The 22,398-nt window shown below is 37.6% G+C and overlaps 2 protein-coding genes across 5 annotated transcripts in view; both read left to right on the top strand.

The window, feature by feature from the left end:
- Positions 1-22,398, top strand: part of PAFAH1B1 (platelet activating factor acetylhydrolase 1b regulatory subunit 1) — an 83,256-nt gene that overhangs the window by 56,718 nt on the left and 4,140 nt on the right. For all 4 annotated transcript variants that reach the window (XM_036769235.1, XM_036769236.1, XM_036769237.1 and 1 more), the window contains 8 exons: positions 9,611-9,695; positions 10,356-10,430; positions 11,336-11,542; positions 14,955-15,123; positions 16,168-16,270; positions 17,097-17,325; positions 19,970-20,071; positions 21,575-21,731. In XM_036769235.1, coding sequence (XP_036625130.1) covers positions 9,611-9,695; positions 10,356-10,430; positions 11,336-11,542; positions 14,955-15,123; positions 16,168-16,270; positions 17,097-17,325; positions 19,970-20,071; positions 21,575-21,731 — 1,127 coding nt within the window. The remainder of the gene's footprint in view (positions 1-9,610; positions 9,696-10,355; positions 10,431-11,335; positions 11,543-14,954; positions 15,124-16,167; positions 16,271-17,096; positions 17,326-19,969; positions 20,072-21,574; positions 21,732-22,398) is intronic.
- Positions 13,961-14,334, top strand: LOC118858653 (60S ribosomal protein L37-like). Its single transcript, XM_036769240.1, has one exon. The coding sequence runs from the start codon at positions 14,000-14,002 to the stop codon at positions 14,291-14,293; it is 294 nt and encodes a 97-aa protein (XP_036625135.1). The 5' UTR covers positions 13,961-13,999; the 3' UTR covers positions 14,294-14,334.

Genomic DNA, 22,398 nt, shown 5'->3' with positions numbered 1-22,398 from the left:
TGACTTGCCAAACAGGTTCACCCAAGTTAGTAAGTGCCTCAGGCAGGATTTGAACTCGGGAAGAGGAGTCTCCAGTCCCTGTGCACTGTGGCGCCACCTAGCTGCACCCCCATCCCCAGTGAAAAGTCCGTTGATTTTAATTGTATGCCACAGTTTAGGAAGTGCTGAAGGGATGGAGTGAAAAAATTTAAGAAGCCCTGACTAATCAGAAGGTAAAAAACTATTCAGCAACTAAAGAAAGTATTTATATTATTTTCTACCACTACCTGTAAACTGCAGAAAATGTGAACTTAAGTCTAAGGAGATTTTATATAAGTTTTCAGTTTTAGATTTAGTCTGTCTTACAGAGTCTTGCAAGGAATTTCCAGAATTTGCATATACGGTAAAAACTGGTTCATCTGCTAAACAGACATCTTAAAAAATTTCTTCGTGGAAATAGTGATTATTACAATTCTCAAATACTACAGAATTCAAAAATATATTTAATCAGATTGTCTGATTAATAAACAGAATGGTCTGTTCCCTAGACTGTGGTCATTATCAGTGTTAAGTGTAAACAATGTTATTTTCTTAGTCAATAAACACTGGTAAGGTTTTGCTGTTGTCAATAATAGAAATACATTTCTGATGGGACAAATATCTTGCCTTAATTGTTTATATAAAACAACAACTACTCACCAGTGTGGAACCTCTGGCCATAATGCCTGGCCTTGTGCCATAATGAAGCATGAAGGACATTTCAAAATTGTGAAAACAAGTTTAAACTCAGACAGCTTAACATTTTTTTTTTGAAATGTGGTTTGGAAAACAAAGACAAAGGTGAAATTGTGAAGCTGTCTATAAAGGTAATAAAGGGTAGATTGCATTGTTTTAGTGATGACTGCTCTACTCCCAGACTAAGTACTACAGATTGTACTAATCTAGAAAGCACAGATTGACTGAGACATTTTAAAATTTATTAATTTCCTGTTCCATTTTAAATTTTATTGCTTAGCCATACTACCAAAAAATCTCCTTATACAAATTGTGCTTTGTCTCTAGCCTTATTTCAAAAAATGACAGAACAAAATGTCAATATGTCAAATCCTCATTAATCAATAAACAAACAGGTAATATGCTAGGTCTGTCCATATGCTAGTACCTGTCCATATAGAACTTTTGTTTTTCCCAAGGGAAACAGCATGTACACATGTAAGTATAGGCAAAGTATTTGGAGGGATACACTAACAGCTGGAAAAATTGAGAAAGGCTTTGTGTAGGAGATGGCTTATTGAAATTTAAAGGAAACTAGAGATTTCTAGAAGGCAGATCTGAGAAGGGGCAATAATTGATGAAAAGGTACAGAGACTAGTGATAGATTTCCATAAGAGGAGTCAAGCAGAAGGCCAGCTTGAATGTTGTAAAGAATGTGTGAAAGGGAATCATGTATATGCGGCTGCAAAGGTGTATTGGGGCCAGACTGTGAAGGGTTTTAAATCCCAAAAGGAGGAGTTTTATTTGATGCTAGAGATAATGGGGAATTTATCTAAAGAGAGTGGGGACAGTTTTTTTACATTAAGTATGATTACATATTTCCAAATATTCTCTTAGTCATGAATCTTTCCTTGGAACAGAGATTAAATAAATAAAAATAAAAAAGATTAAAAAAAAAAGGTGGTAGTTTTAAATAAAACCAGCAGATAATCCCCATTTATTTCATGCATATTCAGTACACCCAGATTTTAATGCAACAAAATAATTTGCACAGTGACTTAGCTCTGTATAACTTTAGGCTCCAACCTATCTTTTCAGGCTGATTACACATTACTCCCCAAAGATACCATGCTCTCCAGGTATATTGGCCTTCTTGCTGTTGTGCACAGCATGTCCCATCCTCTGCTTTTGCACAGGCTGTCCCTTGTGCTTAAACTACTCACCCTCCTTACTCCAGCTTAGTCAAAAGCTTCGTCAAACTCTTGTCGCTTCAAACCCAAGTACTACCTCCTTCAAAAGGTTTTTCCTGATTTCCCCCACAGTTGTCATTGGCTCCTTCATTTCCTTTCTGTCCCCCAGTCATCACTTTGTATTCGTTTGGTAAAGATCCTTTTTCAACTTGTCTTGGGAATATGCTGATACTTACCCCCTATCCCTATCCCCAGTAGAATATATACTTGAGTCCAGAGACTATCTTTTGTAGTTGTATCTTCAGCATCTAACGCAATGCCTGGCACATAATAGTGCTTAATAAATACTTTTTAATTAATGAATCAGGATTCTGCCTACTGAAAATTTTGTTTTCTGTCATTTCTTTAAATGAGGAGACCAATGTGTCAAGGTTTCTGTAATGAGATTTTTTGATGGATATAGAGCTGAAATGGATGACCTAAAGGCCATCTAGTCCAAGCCCCTCTTTTTACAGATGAGGAAACTGAGGTCCAGGGGAATACTAGTTGACTCACTCAAGGTCTTATAGGTTATAAATATCAAATATAAGATTTGGACTGATGAGAAAGATTAGATCTAGAATTGTAGCTTTTGGGTCGGGGCGGGGGATCATGTGTGGAATGGAGGTTTGGGGATGGATCCATGCTATCGGAACAGGAGATGGTTAATGAGGAGATTAGAGGTGGGTAAATTCATAGGATCAGAGTGTTAGAGTTGCAGGTGACTTCAGACTCATCCAACCCCTTTATTTTCCACAGGAGAAAATTGGAAGCTCAGAAAGGTAAAGTGATTTATTTACTTCAGGTCACCCAGTTAGCAAGGAGCAGGGCCAAGATTTAAACCTGTGTCCTCTAACACCAGAACTAGTGCTGTTTCCACTTAACTAGAGAATGAAAAAAAGTGTTTTGGAAATCAGGATGGCAGAATGGAAGTCAGGTGTATCAATAGTTTGCTTGCAAGAGTGGTTGATTGAGAGAGCAAGTTAAGTGATTTCAAGTGGTGGAATTATAAACCAGATTGAAAGAGATGAAGAATGAGATAGTGCAGGAAGCATTTTCCAGCATTTAGGCAGTGAAAGAGGGAGCAGAGATAGAGGATGGCTGGCGGGGTAGTGGTGGTAATAGTATCTGAAGGCAAAGCTTGGGGTATATTGGAGACTTGAAGGGGGAAGTGGGGAGAAGAGTATATAAAGATTGAAGATGGGGGTTAGGGCCAATGGAAACAGTTGATGGGATGAACTCATAGAAGAGAGTGGTGACAAGTGGGATTCAGGGCATAGGATCATGGATTTAGAGCTAGAAGTGACCCTTCAAAGGCATCTAGTCCAGACCCCTTCATCTTACAATTGAGGAAATTGAGATTTTGAGAGGTTGACTTTGGAAGGGAGAAGAGCCGCCTTCTCCTCAGGTACAGGAATATAGGAAGAAAGTACGGGTAAAGATATTTTGAGGTATGGCATCAGGAAGAAGAGAGGAGATAACAGTAGATGGCCTCAGTCTTTCTTAAGAGCATAGATAAGAGACTCCTTTTAAAAGCAGAATATTTTCATTTAAATAGTTGAAAGCCTATGAAAGGTAACTTTCTTTAATCTTAGTCCCTATAATAAGACACATTTATTTAAAGCCTGAGTGCTCTTATGAGAGAACAGGATATTTTCTGGTTAATCTTTCCTCTGCTAAAATTCCACTGAGAAGAGTAGTAGTAGGAAATGGATAAGGTGGCCTGGAATATTATCATGATGTAGTTTTTGTTAAATATTGGAAGATAGGCAGAAGAGACTGTCAGTTAAAATAACATGGAATTTCATGAAACACTAGTATAATTTCAGTATATGAAACACTAGCATAATTCCCATGTAGGGTTCTTTTAACCCCAGGACTGAAGTAATGTCATCATCAGGATCTCTGCATTGGCAAAGAAGAGACTTTGACATTTGTTCTTTGGCCTTTTGTTAGGGTGCTCATTCTCTTCAGCAGTGCTACTCACTTATCAGAGCAGTCTAATCAGTGATTTGTGCAGTTCTACACAGAATACTTAGCTTGTTTTCTCATCACTAGGAATCATAGAAGCATAGATTTTAGACCTGGAAAGGACTTGGGAGATCAAATCCAACCCTCTCATTTTAGAGATGAGAAAACTAAGGGATCTGCCCAAGGTCATCATACAAGTGGAAGTGCCAAGATCCATTTTACTATGCCATCTTAGGGCAGTAAAATCTCTGAGGTAGCTGTCTGGTGTAGTGGGTACAGTGCTGAACTTGAAGTCATGAAAGACCTGAGTTCAAATCCTGTCACAGCTAGTTACTAGTTGTGTGACTCCAGGTGGTTCCCTTATTCTTCATTTGTAAAATGGATTAGAATGGCCTTCAAGGTCTGTTGCAGTTCTAAATTTATGATGCTTTGAAGCATAAATATTTGGCTTCTTTGGGAATAGTAGTAAGTACCCTAGTACCTTTATGTTGGTTATGACAATAATAATAATAATAATACCAGCTAACTTTTATAACATTATGTGCTAGGCACTGTGCTAAGTGCTTTACTCATACTTCATTTTATCCTCACACAAGCCCTAGGAGGTAGGTGCTATTATCCCCATTTTATAGATGAGGTAACTGAGGCAAATGGCAGTTAAATGACTTGCCAGGGTCACCCACCCAGTGTCTGAGGTCTTTTTGACTCCAGGCCTAGCTCTCGTTCCACTGCGCCATCTAGTTATCCAATCTGATGAAAATCAGTTTAAATGAAAGTGAATGGTTTGTAATTAGTGGTTGATACTATATTCTATGACTGTGACACTATAGGCTGCTTGGAGATGCAAGAGGTAAGTTAGTATTGTGTATTTTCCAGATACTTAAGGCTGTAGCACTTGTATCAGAGTTCCATATCCCTAATGTCAGGTAAATGTTTTAATGGTTGATATGAATAAGGAAAATTGCTCTGGGCTCATTGTTTACAGGAGGGAAATCTCCACTAGCCTTTCCTAGTCTGGCCTCCATTTCCCCCAAATCTGTGAGCATACCTAATATTGGGATCTGGTGGTAGTGTGGCCATGTCCAAGTTGGATCTAGTTTGGTCATAAAAGTGGTTTCTATCCTAATTATCGTCATCTCTTAAGAAACTGCAGGTGTAGGTAACTTTGGAGAATCTGAGTTGGAGAGAAGCCCAGAAGCTCTGATCTATAATGTACTATCAATATATAATATATAATCTAGTGTGATGTGTGATAGACTAAGAATCCTTTCTATATCCTTTCTGAATGACAAGTGATCATCCAGACTACTCAAAAATCTCATGTCCTAGGGACCCAACAACCACCACCTACGGCCTCCTGTTTCACTTGTGAGCAAATATCTCTTAATGGTCCGGAAGCTTCTGTAATTTCTACCCAATGCTCCTAGATCTGCCTTCTGGAATCTAGCAGAACAAATTAATTTAACAGCCCTTAAAATACTTGAAGACATCTATTATGTCCCCCTAAGTCTTTTTTTCTTCAGCCTAAGCATATCCAATTCACAGAATCACAGATTTTCAGAGTTGGAAGGGACCTCAGTGGCCATCTAGTCAAACCTATACCTGAAAAAGAATTCCCTCTACATCATACCGGACAAGCAGTATCCAGCCTTTGTTTGAAGACCTCCAATGAGGGGGAAACTCACTACCTATCAAGGCAGCCCATTCCAGGTGGTGGCCTAGGTATGATGCTGTGTTGTGAATGTAACTCCCTTTACAATTGTATAGATATTTTATATTCATATATCAAATCACATGTTAGAGTTGTCAATCTGAGTTGTGGATAATGGTTCTTGACTCTGCAGTAAAACCTTACTTGGAGGTTTAGGCAAGTCAGTCAACTTTTCTGAGCCTGAATTTTCTCATTTATAAATTGGAGATCAAAGGAATTCTAGGATCATAGAGCTCACAGGGACCTTAGAGATCATCTCTTCCATGTCACAACTCTGCTTTCTTACTGAGAGGACTACTATAAGGATCAAATAAAGTTGTGTAATAGTAGATGTGAAAGTGTGGCTGCAGAATTGAGTATGGAGGTATTATGTATGTTGAGAAGCATGAGCTGGATATTGCCCATTCTCATATTACTTAGTGAGTGATTGAGGTTTTATTATTGTATGTTCAAATAAACTTTTTTTCTTGTTCTTTCCAGCCTGTTGTTTGGCATTCTGAGATTCAGGAATGGGTATGTCCCATAGAATTCAGATGAAAATGGTTTTGAATTAGAGAAACTACTGAAACATTTTCTTAAAATTGCAGAAGGAAAACTCTACAAAAATCATACTTCTTACCTATCTCATTGAGCAGATGTAGAGTTTGCCCCTGGGTTCTTGCAAAAGGTTTTGCTAATGTAGTCCACATTCTCTCTTAGGCCTTCTCAAAAGACTTCTGGTACAGATCCCAGCTAAGTTCAGTTTAGTTAAATTTAGAGGGGTTTATCACAAGAACAAACATTGGTTCTGAGGTAGCTAACTTTTTCAGCCTCCACAATTCATGCAACCAAGCTTTAGAAGGATTGTTAGCTGTATCCATAGAGAATGTATCCATACTGACTAAATAACGTATCTTTGATGTATTGAAGTAGGAAGAGAAATTTTAAGGCCAACAACCATTCGATAAGTGTTTTAAAAGGAAAAATAATATTTTAAACATCAAAAAAAAATCTGTAATAACCATAACTTGTGCATGTGTTACAAGTATAATCTATCATTTCAGGGGATTAAACTTGCTACGTTTTTCCCCAACAAGGAACTGGGTCTCAGTACTTTACCCCAAAATGGAAATAGAGATAGAGAAGTAACTAAATATTTACAAGTACACTTTACATAAAACTAACTTTGAATATGTGTTGAATTTAGGGGTGAGCAGGGGGCCCTCAAATTAATTTTGTTCTTCTTGTTTCCTTACACTGCCATCACCCTAGCCCAAATCCAGTTCCTTAATTTCTGAATTATTTCAGTAATTCGTTCTTCACTAGTTCCACCAGTCATTTCACACACTTCCAGTTTATCTGTTATAACATACCTTTTATAACCAGCAGATGTATCTTTTAAAATGACAAACTCACCATGAGCACTGAACCATGTCCTTTGAGGAATGGTTAAAGGAATTGTATTTTTTTAGGCCTGAAGAATAGAAGGTAAGATGGGTTGGCTCTCACCTTGGTCAGTTTTTTAAAAGGGCTTTTGGGTAGAAGTGGCTATGAATGTACAAAGTTGCCTTTGACAGCTTTGGGAGATAATTCATTCCTGTTTATTTGGAGGTATTTAATCAGAGGCTGGGGTAACTAACCATCAAGGATGTAGCAGAAAGAGTTCTTCATTGATTAGGAAATTATGTCTGATGACCTCAAAAGTGCCTTTGACACTCTAAACATTATAATTTTGGGATGAGGATATATAGACAGTGCTCTAAAATAAAAGTGGTCAGGTATGGAAAATAGTTTTTTAAGTACAACTTTCAAAAATATAGTTCATGAAGAATTGAATTGAAGTTCATATAGAATTGAATGACTTCAATTCCTAGCAAAATTCTAGAGCACATTAAAGGACTGGTTGTACCCCCTAGAGAGGGACATAGTGATCACCATGAGCCAGAAGTTCATCAGAGAATGAAGTCATGTCAGACAAAACTTGCTTTTTTTTTTCCAAAGGGTTTACTAGGTCAGGGGAATGGTGTAGGGGCATATAGGATACCTGTATTTGCAAAAGTCATATGATCTAGCATCATGATGTACTTGTGGAGAAGTTAGATGTGTGCTGGATATAGTTAAGTAGATTTGGAACTGGTTGAATAATGAGACCCCAAAAATGGTGATTAGTCATAGTCAGCCATGAGGCATGTCTTTGTTATAGAGCCAGAGTTCTTGGGCTTTAATTTTGATCATTGCCTTATATGAAAGTATAGATAGTGTACTAATCAAAATTTTTTGCGAACAGGAAGATGCAAAGAGTAGTTTAGTTATATGCTAAATGATAGAGTCAGGATCCCATAAGACCTTGTCAGGCTAGAAAGAACAATGAACTGATTTTAATAAAATGTAATTGTAAGAAATGTAAAGTTGGGTTCCAATACAATGTTAAAAAAAATGGGGGTGGGCAAGTAGGACTAAAAAGGGATTTGTGAAAAAGATCTGGGGATGTTAGTGAACTACTAGCTCAGTGAGTCAGCAGTGTGGTGTAGCAGGCAAAAAAAAAAAAAGGCTAATTCTATTGTAGACTGCATTAAAGAGGCCTAGAGTCTGTAACATGGAAAATTAGGATCACACTGTATTCTGCCCTGGTTAGAAAGGCTTTCCCATTTAGGAAGGATGTTGTTAAGGCCTTTATTGTTAACACATCCAGAGAACTGGAGTTACTTAGCCCACAGAAGAGAAGACTCAACGATGGTGAGAAGTGAACTGTCTTTAGATAGATATGTGAACTGTCACATCTTCGGAATAAGGGGTTTGACTTGTTTTACTTGGCTTTAAAAACAGAACTAGAAATAATGGGTAGAAATGTTACAGAGAGGCCACATTTTGCTCTTATTACCGAGAAAAGGATCCTTAATATTGAAAATTATTTTACCGCAGAATGAGTGAGTTCTGCATTATTGGAGGTATTCAAGCTGTGCTTTATTGGGAAATTTTAGAAGAGGTTCTTGGACTGAATGACTTCTTAAGTCCCTTCCAAGTCTGAGATTCTAAAGATCTAAATCTTAGCTTCTACGCCTGAATACCTGTGTAACCTTGTTTATAAAGAGGTGGAAGTTAGCCTGGATAACCTACTGGTGGCTAAAATAGCCTAGAAGTGGCTTAGTGACACAGGTGATAGAGTGGAGTCTGGACTCAGGATGACTTGGGTTCAGATCTGGCCTTGGATACTTCCTAATTGTGTGACCCTGGGTAAGTCACTGAATCTTTGTCTGCCTCAGTTCCCTCAACTGTAAAATGGGGATCATAATACCACCTACCTCCCAGAGTTATTGTGAGGATCAGAGGAGATAGTAATTGTAAAGCATGTAGCACAGTGCCTAGCACATAGGGTCTTAATAAGTGTTTTCCTGTTCCCCCTATAACTTCTAAAGTTCCTATTCTAAAATTCTGTGATACAGGTACCACAATAAACTTAGAAAGAAGGAGAAAGGAAGGAAGCCTATCCCTTTAAGGAAAGGAGGTTGAACATTAGGGAAAGTTTTAGGATAGAAAAAGTGGAATTTGAGGTAGATCTGGAAAAATGGATACAGTTTTGATAGGCAAAGATGGGGGGCACGGAATTCCAAGTAGAGGAAAAACCATGGGCATGTGGGTAGGAAAGCATAGGAGCATATTTTTAGAATGGTGAATCATTAGTTTGACTAAGACAAGAGTTTTGGGAAAGAATATTGGGAGTTAAGGCTAGAAAGGCAGCTGTGGGGCCCGTATTATAGCAGGCCTTGAGTGTCGTATTGAAGAATGTGAACTTTATTCTAAGTAACACACTGAGAATTTAGAGCCAAGAATTAAGCTGCTGATGATCTTAGGCACTGTTAGTTTTTTTCCCTTTGCAAAATATTGACTTTTATTCATTTAACGGTTTAAAAACAAAGACATTTGAAAGAATTGTTTTTATTGTTTATTAAATAGTTTGTAGAAATGTTAAATGCTTCAAAGTAATGATGAGACATTTTGTCCTTAAGTATTTTTGGTTTCATTTTAGAAATCGAGCTATAGCAGATTATCTTCGTTCAAATGGCTACGAAGAGGCATATTCAGTTTTTAAAAAAGAAGCTGAATTAGATATGGTATGTTCTCTTTCCTCATCCTGAACTGAGTCTGTATTACATTAAAAGAAGGCTTGCATTCTTTGGGACATTTAGAAATACTGCATGGGGCACACAGATACACGTTTGGTGGAGTTGGGAATTGGCCCAGCTGCTCTTGTGGAAAGCTCTATGGAATTATGCTCATGTGACTAAAGGACCCAGAGCTGCCACTGCTGGAGACAGAAATAAAGATCCCAAATACATACACCATTCACAGCAGTGCTTTTTGTGGTAAGAGGCTGAGCCTCTGGGACTAGTCCCAAATGCCTGGCAAGTTGAGAGGGTAGGAGCTAATGCAACAGAGCAAAGTCATCAGAACCTGCAAGGCGGCCTACACAAGACTATGCCTGAAATGGGAAGGACCAAGGCTAGATGGGAAGCCATGAATGACCAGGGCTGAGCAATAGAGAATAAACAGTTCAGGAGTCTACATCATAGTCTTCAGAAGTGGAGGCCCAAGGGTGTGGAGCAGGTCTGACCTGAGCTTCCATGCTAAGCTGTGTTTGTTTCCTTATTTAAGTCTTTATGACTGGAGAGGCTCACTGGGTCAAGGGAAAATGTGTTGGGGATGAAGCCGAAGCCGAAACAAAGGGAAGCAAAAAGAAAGTTTTTTTAAACCCCTCTTTTTTTCCCCTTCAGAATGAAGAGTTAGATAAGAAATATGCTGGCCTTTTGGAAAAAAAATGGACATCAGTTATCAGATTACAAAAGAAGGTAACTTTTCTGAATTTGTAAGAAACAAATCCTACTGTGTGGTCTTTGGCCAATAGAAATGTCTCACTTTAACAGATTTATGACTATTCATTCTTTCCTTGAAAAGATAACTATTCTTTTCTTTAACTTAGGTGTGTGCTCTAACATAATGTACTTATAAATACTATCATGGATGCTTATCCTTTTGAGTGTATAAATCAAATTTTTACTTGAAGTTCTAGAAACATTTAATCAAAATGCATTTGTCGGGCTTTAGTCTTCCAATGTACACTGACTCTGATTGAAGGGGTGAAAACACAGCAGTGGTGCAGGCTGGAGACCTGTGGAACAAGGATATTCAATAAAAGTAATATCTTGTGCAGATAAAGAAAGGGAGTTTGGAGAAATTATTGGGGAAACTGGGATCAGTATTGTTGTTGCTTAGAGAAGCCCTGAGACTTCTGTAGCTTGGCCAACATGTCAGAGAGTTTGTTATGGTTGAGAAGAAAGAAAACTGAACTTCTGTTTGGATCTGAGATAAGTAATGTGTATAGTTGTATGGAAAATTAGATTTTCATCATGTTGGGGATTTAGTCATGAGATTATTTTTATTTTATTTTATTTTTATTATATTTTATTTATTTTTGGTAACTAAAAGAAGTTTTAGGTTAAATCTGGAAAAAACGCTATATATATAAATTACTGAATTTTTGCAAATACCTTGGTCATTGATATAAGGGATAATTTAGTACTGAGGAACAAAATGCATTTAGGACACAAGAGCTACCAACTAATAACAGTTCTGAAATGTTTGCTGAGTTGCATGTATCTGTAGCCAGTAAGTGTTTTTTTGGATATTGAATGACAGTTAAAAATTCTTTAGAGTTTAAACAAATTTGGAAATAACTCTTCTGTTCCATCTCAAGGTTATGGAATTAGAATCAAAGCTAAATGAAGCAAAGGAAGAATTTACGTCAGGTGGACCTCTTGGTCAGAAGCGAGACCCAAAAGAATGGATTCCTCGACCTCCAGAAAAGTACTCATTGAGTGGACATAGGAGTCCAGTCACCCGTGTCATTTTCCACCCAGTTTTCAGTGTTATGGTCTCTGCTTCTGAGGATGCTACAATAAAGGTAAGTTGGGGTTTTTGTTTTTGTTTTTTAACTGCCCAGTGCCCATTTAGGGCAGGATTGTAGACATTTAGGAAATGGGAGAAGAAAGGAAGAGACTCTCTTAAATTTTTGAAACTGCATAAGTGAATCAAGATCTGAAATAAGAAAGGTTCTTATTCTTTAGACATTCATTGTGTTTTTATGGCAGAATCTTGCATTGGGAGCCCAGGTTCCTCCTTTGTTAAAGTCTGGGATCCTGGTGTTTATAGTTTCTCAGTACAGTGGTACAACAGCCCTAGAAGGGTGGCAGGACACTGAGAGGTTCACAGTCAGTTCACACAGTAAGTAGTTCTAGAATCCAGCCAGTGGTATGTGTTTAAGATGTTTAATAATGGTCTCTTTAAGTTTAGTAGATCTAGACAGTCAGCAAAATAAAAATCAAGTCCTGATTTGTAGCATTTGCTGCTTTTCAATGTACAAATGCTCACACTATAAAATTAATTATCAGCTCTCGAGTTTTTTTGAGCTAGCTCCAGCATACCCCTAAATCTAGCTCTCCTAACTTAAACTTCTGTTATTTCTTCATAGGCATTTAGTCACCTGTGTTGAACAAGTTTCTAATCACATGGGGAGGTGGGGAGTGCGGAAGACACTAATGAAGAGGGTATACTGAAAGTACTACTAGACTAATTTGTCTTTAACTTACTTATTACTCTGTGCCTCAGTTTCCTCATCTGTCAGATGGAGAATAATAATGAAACAACAATATGGCTTAATTAAAGGGACCCAACAGTAAAAGTCAGAAGACTTGGATGTTCAGTTGTTGCATGGGCACCTCAGAGTTTTGCAAGCCTACATGAGCTGTCCAAACCTCCTGAGCCCTAAATTTTCTCATCTGTGAAATAGGAGGCCAAATGAGATAATGGGTATCCAAGTATTATGGAAAGTATTTAGAGTGGTTTAGAAATATAAAGTATGGTTATTATTGAAATAGTTAGCAAATCAGTGAATATTTATAAAGCATAGAGTAAGAGATTAGTATACCACAGGCTTCCTTTAAATAGCAAGTGTCGTTAATATATTTAAAGGAATTTTATACGCACACCTTTCAGAGAAGAACTGTTGTGGATTTTGCATGCTTACATTTCAGATTTTAATTTTCACCTAAAAATATTCCTGATTCTGATAATAATCCTGAACTGATTCTGTAAATCCCATGATCTTTACTCAGTATAATTAATATTTTTATCTTTTAGCAAAAAACAAAAAAGAAAAGAAAAGAAAAAAAGACCAGGGGATCACTTAAAATGGAAATGTGCTGAAAATGATACATTTGTATTAATAAAATTATTCAATTTTTCCAACCCAGTTTTGACCTCTAGTTTCAACTTTTGGGGCTGGCCAATGCTATCATATGAATGTATCTATCATCAAAATATATTATAGAAATAAGAATATTCTAGAAGGGAACCTTAAAGATCAACTCAAAAGCTGATTACTTGTCATGCACAAGTAATGTTCATAAAGCACAGGGCTTGAAGGTTAAATTCTGTTGTGGCAGTTTATAAGACTTTGACCACCTATAAAGAATCACTATATTATTGAGTGCTAGGTGTTATAAAGATCTTTGCTATCTATCTCATGTTCTTTAAATCACTTTAAGAAATGTCTAGTAGATTCCGAATTAGGTTGGGTATAGGTTGAATTATACATCCTCCAAAGCCCCTTTCACTTTCGACATCCTATGATGGTCTTATCTCAGCCTCCTGGGAAAATACATAACATTTTTTGGGGAAAGTGGAAAACATGAGCAAATAGTACTTGGCGAAGTTCTTTCTTTAGTTGTTATAGTGTTGACTTCTGTGTTTAAATGATGCTTGCTGTGGGAAAAGTACTACTTTCATTATATTAGGGCAAGAGTGGGAACCAAAAACCACAATCTTTGTTGTATATAAATTAATCAGAATAGTTTTTTTTTCTGAAGAATATTGTCCAGAAATTAACTTTTAAAAACTTAATGCCTTATAATTTTTTAAGGAGTATGGTATTAAATCCTTGGAAAACACACACTGAAATCTAGAAGCTGATTATCTCATAGGATCAGAGCTTGTTTCTTTTCAGTCTCTAAAATGTTTGTACTTGGTACTAAAGATAAGTTTATGTTAATTGGCTCTATGTAGAAAGAACTGACCATCTGAACCATATTTTTCCTTTGTTTTCAAGAATGAGAAAGTCCTTCGTTGTCTTAGTGATTTTGTGATAATAAAGCTCTAATCTAATTAAAGAGGTGAAAATTGAGTGGTTGTTAAATATTAATTGGCAGTTAGCAAAGGATGAATGTTTTGCACAGAAGTGACTGAGTTTTGTGAATATCTGAACTGCAGCAGTGTCTTTGCCAGAAGCAATTAGACATTTTGGTTACAGATGCATTTTTTAAAAGACTTATTTCAGCTCTTTGGTCCCGGCGGCTGGAGGAAGATGACGAAGGGGACGTCTTCGTTTGGTAAGCGCCGGAATAAGACGCACACTTTGTGCCGTCGTTGTGGTTCTAAGGCATACCATCTTCAGAAGTCAACATGTGGCAAATGTGGATATCCTGCTAAACGCAAGAGAAAGTATAATTGGAGTGCAAAAGCTAAGCGACGCAACACCACTGGTACTGATCGGATGAGGCACCTAAAAATTGTCTATCGCCGATTCAGGAATGGATTCCGTGAAGGAGCAACACCCAAACCCAAGAGAGCAGCTGTTGCAGCATCTAGTTCATCTTAAGGATTCGACTGTTTGTTAAAATAAATGTCCTGAATGAAAAATGTAAAAAAAAAAAAAAAAAAGACTTATTTCAGTTCTTTCAGTTTTTCAGTTTCCTAGGACTGATTTTTATACAGTTTAATGCAGATATCCTTGATTATGTGGAAGAACTGTATATTAGAGCTGCTTAATATTAAGGAAAATATAAAGGAGGATAACAATGGGCAGTGTGTGAAGGTTCAGTTTATAAGATTTTGCCCACTTAATCAGGACTCAGTAGATTATTAAGTGCTAGGTGTAGTAAGATCTCGGCTATCTATCTTATGTTCTTTTAGAGAAATTACTTTTAAGAAATGTGGGAACAGTTTCTTCATTTTTGATAGCGTTTTGTCAGATAATTGTTGATCTCTAAAACTGGTACTTTACAAAGGGAATATTGTCTATAAATGTTTTTATACATGTACTTGGTCATCGTAAGATCATGAATCAAAGGGTAGTTTAAACTTCTGATGCTACAACAAATTTATTTTTTTCCTCTCACCCTATGATTTGCTAAAATAGGCATCCTTGTTTGTTCAGTTAATTATTCAATAAGGTGTCCGACTGGCCTGCTGAGTGCAAATGTAAGACTAAGTGTGAGGAATGATCAGCTGGTGTTAACCAATCTTCTGTTCATTGGCAGGTGTGGGATTATGAAACTGGAGATTTTGAACGAACCCTTAAGGGACACACGGACTCTGTTCAGGACATTTCCTTTGACCACAGTGGCAAGCTTTTGGCTTCCTGTTCTGCTGATATGACCATTAAACTATGGGATTTCCAGGGCTTTGAGTGCATCAGAACCATGCATGGTAAGGTATAGAGGAGACAGATCTGTAAATGGCCGGTGTGGGGGACCATACCTCTAAGTTTTGACCCGGAAAGGAGAGCATATAAGAGAAACACAGAGCATATACACAGGCCTTCCTTAAGCCTTCTCATGAGTATGTGGCTTGTACTTTGATCATTGTTGAATTATAATTAGTTGTTTTGACATCAAATTATAATTACAATTACTAAAGCTGACTAAAGTCATCTTTTGATTATCCACATTGACGGGTGGGGTTGGAGTGGGGATGGTGATGAATATAACAGATCATCTATGTGATAAAGTAACAGTTACTTAAGAGATTCCCATAGCTGGATTTTTTAAAAAATATTTTTGACTTAAAATATTTCCAAGGGTAACTAAACACCCATATGCTAATATGGTGATGGAGTTTCTTTTAAAAAAAAAAAAACAACAACAAAATGGAGAAAGAAACTAAAGCCTCAAATGAGCAAGCATAAAGTTGAAAACTGGATTTTCCGTCTTTCCACAGTCCTAAATATATTCTGGGACTTGAGTATCTTCAGGTCTGTGTCATCAAATTTTGTAAATAAAATTACTTACAATCCTGTGGAAAAACTTCCTATTGAAAATAATTCTATGCTAAATTATTTTGTGGAGTGTGATACATTGGAATTTTCATATCAGTTTTGGTTAGAGTGTGAAGTATTGTGAAAAGTTGACCATTTTACCTCTAACTTGCAGGAAAAGGTTCTTCATCTATTGAAACTAATTGGTTTTCTTGTTTCTAATGTTTACTTATGACCATTCCGACAGTAGAGATTTATAGATACTCTAAATGTTTCTTGATGATGAGACATATTCCTAAAAGTCCATTTTAAATGTGTCAGGAAAGCTGGCTGTTTAGTGGCATCATCATTTCTTTTGTGTGAATAGAGTTGTCATTCCAGGCTTATTTAACTTGAGGTATATATCTCTAATTGTGCTATTTGAATTCTCTGGAATTCGTGGACTTTTCTGTATCACTGGTGGGACATTGCTAAAGTTTCCCATTTGTGTGTTTCAGGACATGATCACAATGTCTCTTCAGTAGCCATCATGCCTAATGGAGATCATATAGTATCTGCCTCCAGGGACAAAACTATAAAAATGTGGGAAGTGCAAACTGGGTGAGTGAACCTAGTTGAAAAAAAACCAGTCAGTGATAAGGAACAATTTATTCAGTGTGTGGCAGCACAGTATCTGGCACATATTAAGCACTTAAATAGATACTTAATTGACCTACTGTTAGAGATCTCAACTTTAACCCAATGTAGTTATCATGCCTGATAAGATTGTGTACTTTAAGTAAGAGTTATTAACCCTTAAAAGTGCTATTAACCTTAAAAAAAGTTTTTAAGGTATGTGTCTGGGGGTGGGTGGGTGGGGGGTTGGGGGGTAGAGTTTCCAAAGGTTAAGAGCAGTCTTGAAAGAGAGACTTGAAGAACTCCAGCAGTATGTCTTAGCTTATGTTCTTTGAGGTCTAGTTGAGGAGAGATCCCCATGTTCACAAAACTGTTGCCCTCCTTTGTCAGACTGAATTTCTTCATCTTTTGTTTAGAATATCTATGCTTGCAATAAGGCATTAGCCCATGTTTTTATTCTTGACATAGTATTTGCCTTCTCCCCTCCCATCCGAGTCAGGATTTGTTTGATTTGGCTTGTTATACTTGCTTCTTTACAGAGCTTCTTTCCTTGATCTCTTCCGCCTCAAGTATGTTTTAGGTATCCCCTGTAGATATGTTTTGCCAGTTGTCTTCTATATTCTTCCCCACAAGTGTCGGTCATGTTGGTTTCCTTCCTTTGTGAACAAATTAACTTCCAGCCTTTCCTCTTCCCCACATTTTATGTGATCTCCTTGACTTGGAGCTGTACCATAAACAGTAGCCTCAGTGACTTTGTATCATTTAAAATTGTACTGTGTTCTTTACAATATGACTTGAAATTTTTTTGTAGCTACTGTGTGAAGACTTTCACAGGACACAGAGAATGGGTACGCATGGTGCGGCCAAATCAAGATGGCACCTTAATTGCCAGCTGTTCTAATGACCAGACAGTACGTGTATGGGTAGTAGCCACGAAGGAATGCAAAGCTGAGCTCCGAGAACATGAGCATGTGGTCGAGTGCATTTCCTGGGCCCCAGAAAGCTCTTATTCCTCTATCTCTGAAGCTACAGGATCTGAGGTATCATGTTGTTTGTGTTACCCTATGATTGGGCCCTGGCTGCCCCCAACCTCTTGTTGGATGATTGTCTGTTAAAAGGCAGCATCCCAAATCTTCAGTGTGTAGATGTTGGTGTAAACTAGTAAGTATCCATGCTGTTGGCACATCCATGTTGTGACATGGAGCCTGTGGATAGAAACTGAATCTGTATGTTGTGGTCAGCATGACAGAGTGAGGTGTGTGCACCCTACTGAGCCTTCATTAAGGAAGCTATTTAAAAAAGAAACTTGGTACATAGTTTAAAATTGAAGAAATTTTTATTTGTAAATTTCTGGAATTACTTTTAATCTTTCAGAGGTAAGTCCAGGTTCATATATTTTAAGAAGACACTTTATCCCCACATGATCCTTTTGTGATTGTATTGATGAGAAGATCGAATAGATCATCATGGTGAAGTAGCTAGGGACTTGACATCTGAGTCAAGAAGACTTAGGTTCAAGTCCTGCCTTTGCCACTGGCTGACTGTGTGACCCTGGCAAGTCACTTAATCATTAAATGATAGGATATGAAGAGAAGGTGCCAGCCTGACTTGGTGTGGTGGAGAGTTCTTTAAACCACTGAAATCACAGGTAACCAGTCCTTATCACCATATTATTGATTAGAAATAGTGGGTTTCTGTAATATCGACACATTATTTTAGTAAGCATTTTAAAAGTCATTTGCTTTTAAATTATTTCTTCACTAAAATCTTGACTGTTAATTGGCAACAGGTTCATGCATAAATTTACCTTTAATTTGTTCCAGCAAAGAATATATTCATTTATTTTGATGAAAATCAAAATGTTAATCCCCATTGCCTAGCTAATTTCCCTGGAAAATTCTATTTACTTCTTTCTTGAGGTAATCTAATTAGTAGTTATTAAGGATAGTTAGTATTACCCTTATTGGTTGGCTGAATACCAACAACATTCCTCATATAAAGGCTAGATTAAAGAGTCTTCATAATGAATATAGAGCCTTTACATGTACTGTTATCATGTAGGATTGCGAAAGAACAAATGTCTGAGACAGTTGGATGGAGAAGGAACTGATCAAAGTTAAGTCCTCCTCCAAATGTGGTGGGATTAGTAGACAAGAGCCAAGTCTTCCCTCAATCAGCCTTCCACTCAACATTTTAGCGAAGCTTTAGATGAAGACTTAAATGTGAACACCACTTACCTACTATGTAAATGAAGACTCAGCTGGAAGGGATGGAATTGGAATAAAGAATTAGGTTCTGAAAGGATTGCTGAATTCGAGGTTAAAGGTAGAAAGACTTAATGGAATAGGATCAAGATAGTCTTGCTCACAGGCTCACAGGATCAGTTGCCCAAATAGGGAATGGAGGACCCATGGTAGCCTTGGTTAATTTCATAAAGAAGAGATTTTAGGTGTGATGGGACTGCCCAAAACAAATACTGCATTAATACAAGTGTAGTTTCCATAATTAGATGCTTCTCTCAGACTTTTAACTTGCAGAGCAGTTGCTGGTCTGATATTGCAGAGGGAGCCTCTTCACTGGGAGTCCCCTACCCCGGTGATAACCCTGGGAACAGTCCCCCATCCCCTCCCTCCCAAAAATTCCCAGAAGGTAAATAGGTAAATAATAGTCTCAGTGTAATATCTACATCCCTGGATTTTGCATCACTCATTTCAAGAGAGTTTTGACAAAACTAGATAGAAGAATGGATAGAAATGACAGGTAAAATTTTGAAAAACTCACTATAAGAGCTTTCTAACATTTAGAACAGGAATGAACTCTACTGCCTCCTGCAGTAAATAGTTCTCTATTGCCATACACAGGATATCCATTTGATGGGGTTATGCTGGAAAGCCTCTAAGGTCACTGTCAGCTATGAATTGTTAACTATATTTGAAAGCTGTGAGTACTAGTGGTAGTAGGGAGGGCAATGGACTTGGAGTTACCTGGGTTTGCATCCTGTTTAAGATACTTATTAGCTATGTATCACACTTGGACAAGTTCCTCAATCTACTGGGCCTCTATTTCCTCACCTGAAAAGTGAGAGAATTGGAAGCACAATCCTTTTCCTCTCTAAATCTGATGGTTCTGTGATCTTAATTGTTAGATAACTGGATCTTAACCAGTAATGTGTAGTTTTTACTTATTAAAGGCAGCGAAGTGGTGCCCTGGGCCTAGAATAAAAACGGTCAGCCCACAAGACACTTAGCAGCTTGCTGTGTTACCCTGATCAAGTCATTTAACCTCTGTTTGCCTCAATTTCCTTATCTGTAAAATGGGGACAATAATAGCACCTCCCTCCCAGGGTTATTAGGAAGATCAGATGAGATCATATTTGTAAAGCATTTAGCACTGTACTTGGCACATATGAATGCTGGCTAATGATGATGATGATTGTGTGAGAGTGGGTATTTTATCCAGCTAATTTCCAACTAATTCTTATGCTTCCAATTCTTGTTTTCTTTCAAAAACAATTTCAGTCACCTGCTTTTGTTCAGCTGTGTTTTTATGTGTGGTTAAAACCAAATTTCTGCCTCATTGAGTTAGAAATATAGGTCATTGCTAAATGGAAACCCTTTTGAAAGCCTTCATGTGATTTTTTTTTTCTTGCATGGGAAATCTAATTTTGAAATATTGTCTCTGTAGACTAAAAAAAGTAGCAAACCTGGGCCTGTCTTGCTGTCTGGATCCAGAGACAAGACCATTAAGATGTGGGACGTTATCACTGGCATGTGCCTTATGACCCTTGTAAGTTCTTTTGTCTTTGTTCATCTTCTTAACCTTTGCCACTTACTGGCTTTGGGGTTTGAGCTGCTTGTGATACAATAACGTGAGGCAGCTCTCTTCAACCTCCTCCCCCAAGCAGGTTAGTAATAACTGAACTGTTATGTTTTTCCTTTATATTTGGCTGTTGCTCTATTAGGAATCCTGTCTGTGCAAATGGCCATGTTGTATAAAGAGGATCTGCAAAACGATCTCATTCAAAGGGAAACAAGAATAATTGTTGTAAGGTTTTGTAACCCAGCGATGCTTGTGTTGCCAATTTAGGGATTCCAGGTCACTAGATCACTATTTGTGTAGCTCTCCTTGTGGAGGAGAAAAAGACTTTGAGAAGCTTATTATTGAAATTGAGTTTGCCATTGTTATTTTAAGTATGTAGTCTGCTGATTTTTCTATTCATGTAGAGAGTGTTTCATTTTGATATGAACCCTCTACTTTGTTACATTCACTTAACTTATTCATGTGACACCAGCCACCTAAGATTTATTTTAGCATCCTGAAGTTAATAATCCCATTTGGATGTCCTAGGAATTTTCATTTTAATAAAGAAATATCTCTGTTTCATTATGAAAAGGAGATATGGATGTTCTCTGTCTGGCCAGAGGAATAAATATTAAATGAATTTTTGAGCAGGTTAATCTAGAACATTGGTAACCATTTCTGTAATGTTCGTATGTGTGGGGAGGGGATAAGTCATTTTAATACGATCACATATCAGCATATGTCTTGTGAATATTCATGTGAAAGTGTTGTCAGATAATCAGGAAGTTGCTCTTGAGCCTATCACTGCTTCACTGGTGCTAGATCGGCAATAATTTGTATGTTAAGGGAATTTTTCTGCTACTTAGAGCAAACATAATACTAGAGCCTACAGATTTCAAAGCAGGGAATGTTTTGCCCACCATCCTTTTGTTTTGGTACACAAAGCATTTTATCTGTCGGTGACATTAAAGAGAGGGGATTCTTGCTTCATGTTTCATGTAGGAGTTGGATTAGATGACCCAAGGCCCCTCATGGATCTGATGAATATGTGACTGAATGTCTGTATGACTCAATAGTTGATGCTGATTCTGAAGGTCTACCTGAGAGAAGTAGAATAAACTTACTTTGCTATAATTTCCTTCCTTCCTCTGGTAGATAGGAAGTAGGTCACAGCTGTTATAAAGCAGGTACTTTGTTCCCAGGTGAGGCCCATATTAGCCATGGAGGCCATATAGCGCAACGGGAAGACTCCTGCATTTAGAATCAGATAATCTGGGTTCAGAAGTGAACCTTGCTACCCTTGTGACCTTGAGCAAGTCTGTTGTCTTTTTTGGGCCTCTGTTTCTTCATCTGGAAAGTAACTGAGTTGGGACTAGATAGCTGCGAAGTCCCTTCCAGCATGAAGTCTATTAGCCTATGCTCTATTTAACTTACCACTCATTTTTCTACAGACACCCGGGTATTTAGATTGCTTTTCTGTTTTTTAAGGTGGGCCATGATAATTGGGTACGTGGAGTTCTCTTCCATTCTGGGGGAAAGTTTATTTTGAGTTGTGCTGATGACAAGACCCTACGTGTGTGGGACTATAAGAACAAACGATGCATGAAGACCCTCAACGCGCATGAACACTTTGTTACCTCCTTGGGTATGTACTAGGACCGATTGACTTTTTGAGCTGTTATTTGGAGGACTGCCCTACAAAGCTAACTGTTATATGTAAACACTGGAGTCTTTCACCCTGGGGTACCTTTAGGGTTGGAGAAGAAAGTCGGCAGATGGAATTTTGTAGATTTTTTTTCCTTTGCTGTTTCTCCTTTGCTTAACATATCTCTCACTGGTATGCCTACTTTGCTTCATAACCATAGCTAAAACGTTAATGCCCAAGTTCTGGAGTTGACCCTTTAATTAGCATAGGATCTAGTTCATGGCTGGATTCATTTGCATTAGTTGAAGATGAAGTTTGAGTTCTTATTTAGCACCTTTGTTTCCCCATTTTGGGCAGCTGACAAAGATTCTCTAGTTATCTCTAACTTTCATTTGGGGAACAGTAATAGAGCTTTTTTCTTTTTATTGTACATTTGTGTATGGGGGTGGTGTGAAGTGTTCTAAGAAAAACATTTCGAAAGTCTCTCCTCCCTCCTTTCTTTAGAATTCCTGGAGGAAATTCCAACTGGTACATTTGCCCTATCGTTTATAATGGTGGTATACGCTGGGGAAAGAAATTAAATCATTTTTTAAAATAGCTGCTGAGTTTTTTTCTTATTAAGGTATGAATTGAGGTAGTTGATTCCCAGAGCTAGATGAGCTAGCAT

Source organism: Trichosurus vulpecula, chromosome 7 (assembly GCF_011100635.1).
Source record: "Trichosurus vulpecula isolate mTriVul1 chromosome 7, mTriVul1.pri, whole genome shotgun sequence".
In the NCBI taxonomy this organism is placed as follows: domain Eukaryota; kingdom Metazoa; phylum Chordata; class Mammalia; order Diprotodontia; family Phalangeridae; genus Trichosurus; species Trichosurus vulpecula.
The sequence above is the reverse complement of the archived record's forward strand: the minus strand, read 5'-3'. Positions and strand labels throughout refer to the sequence as shown.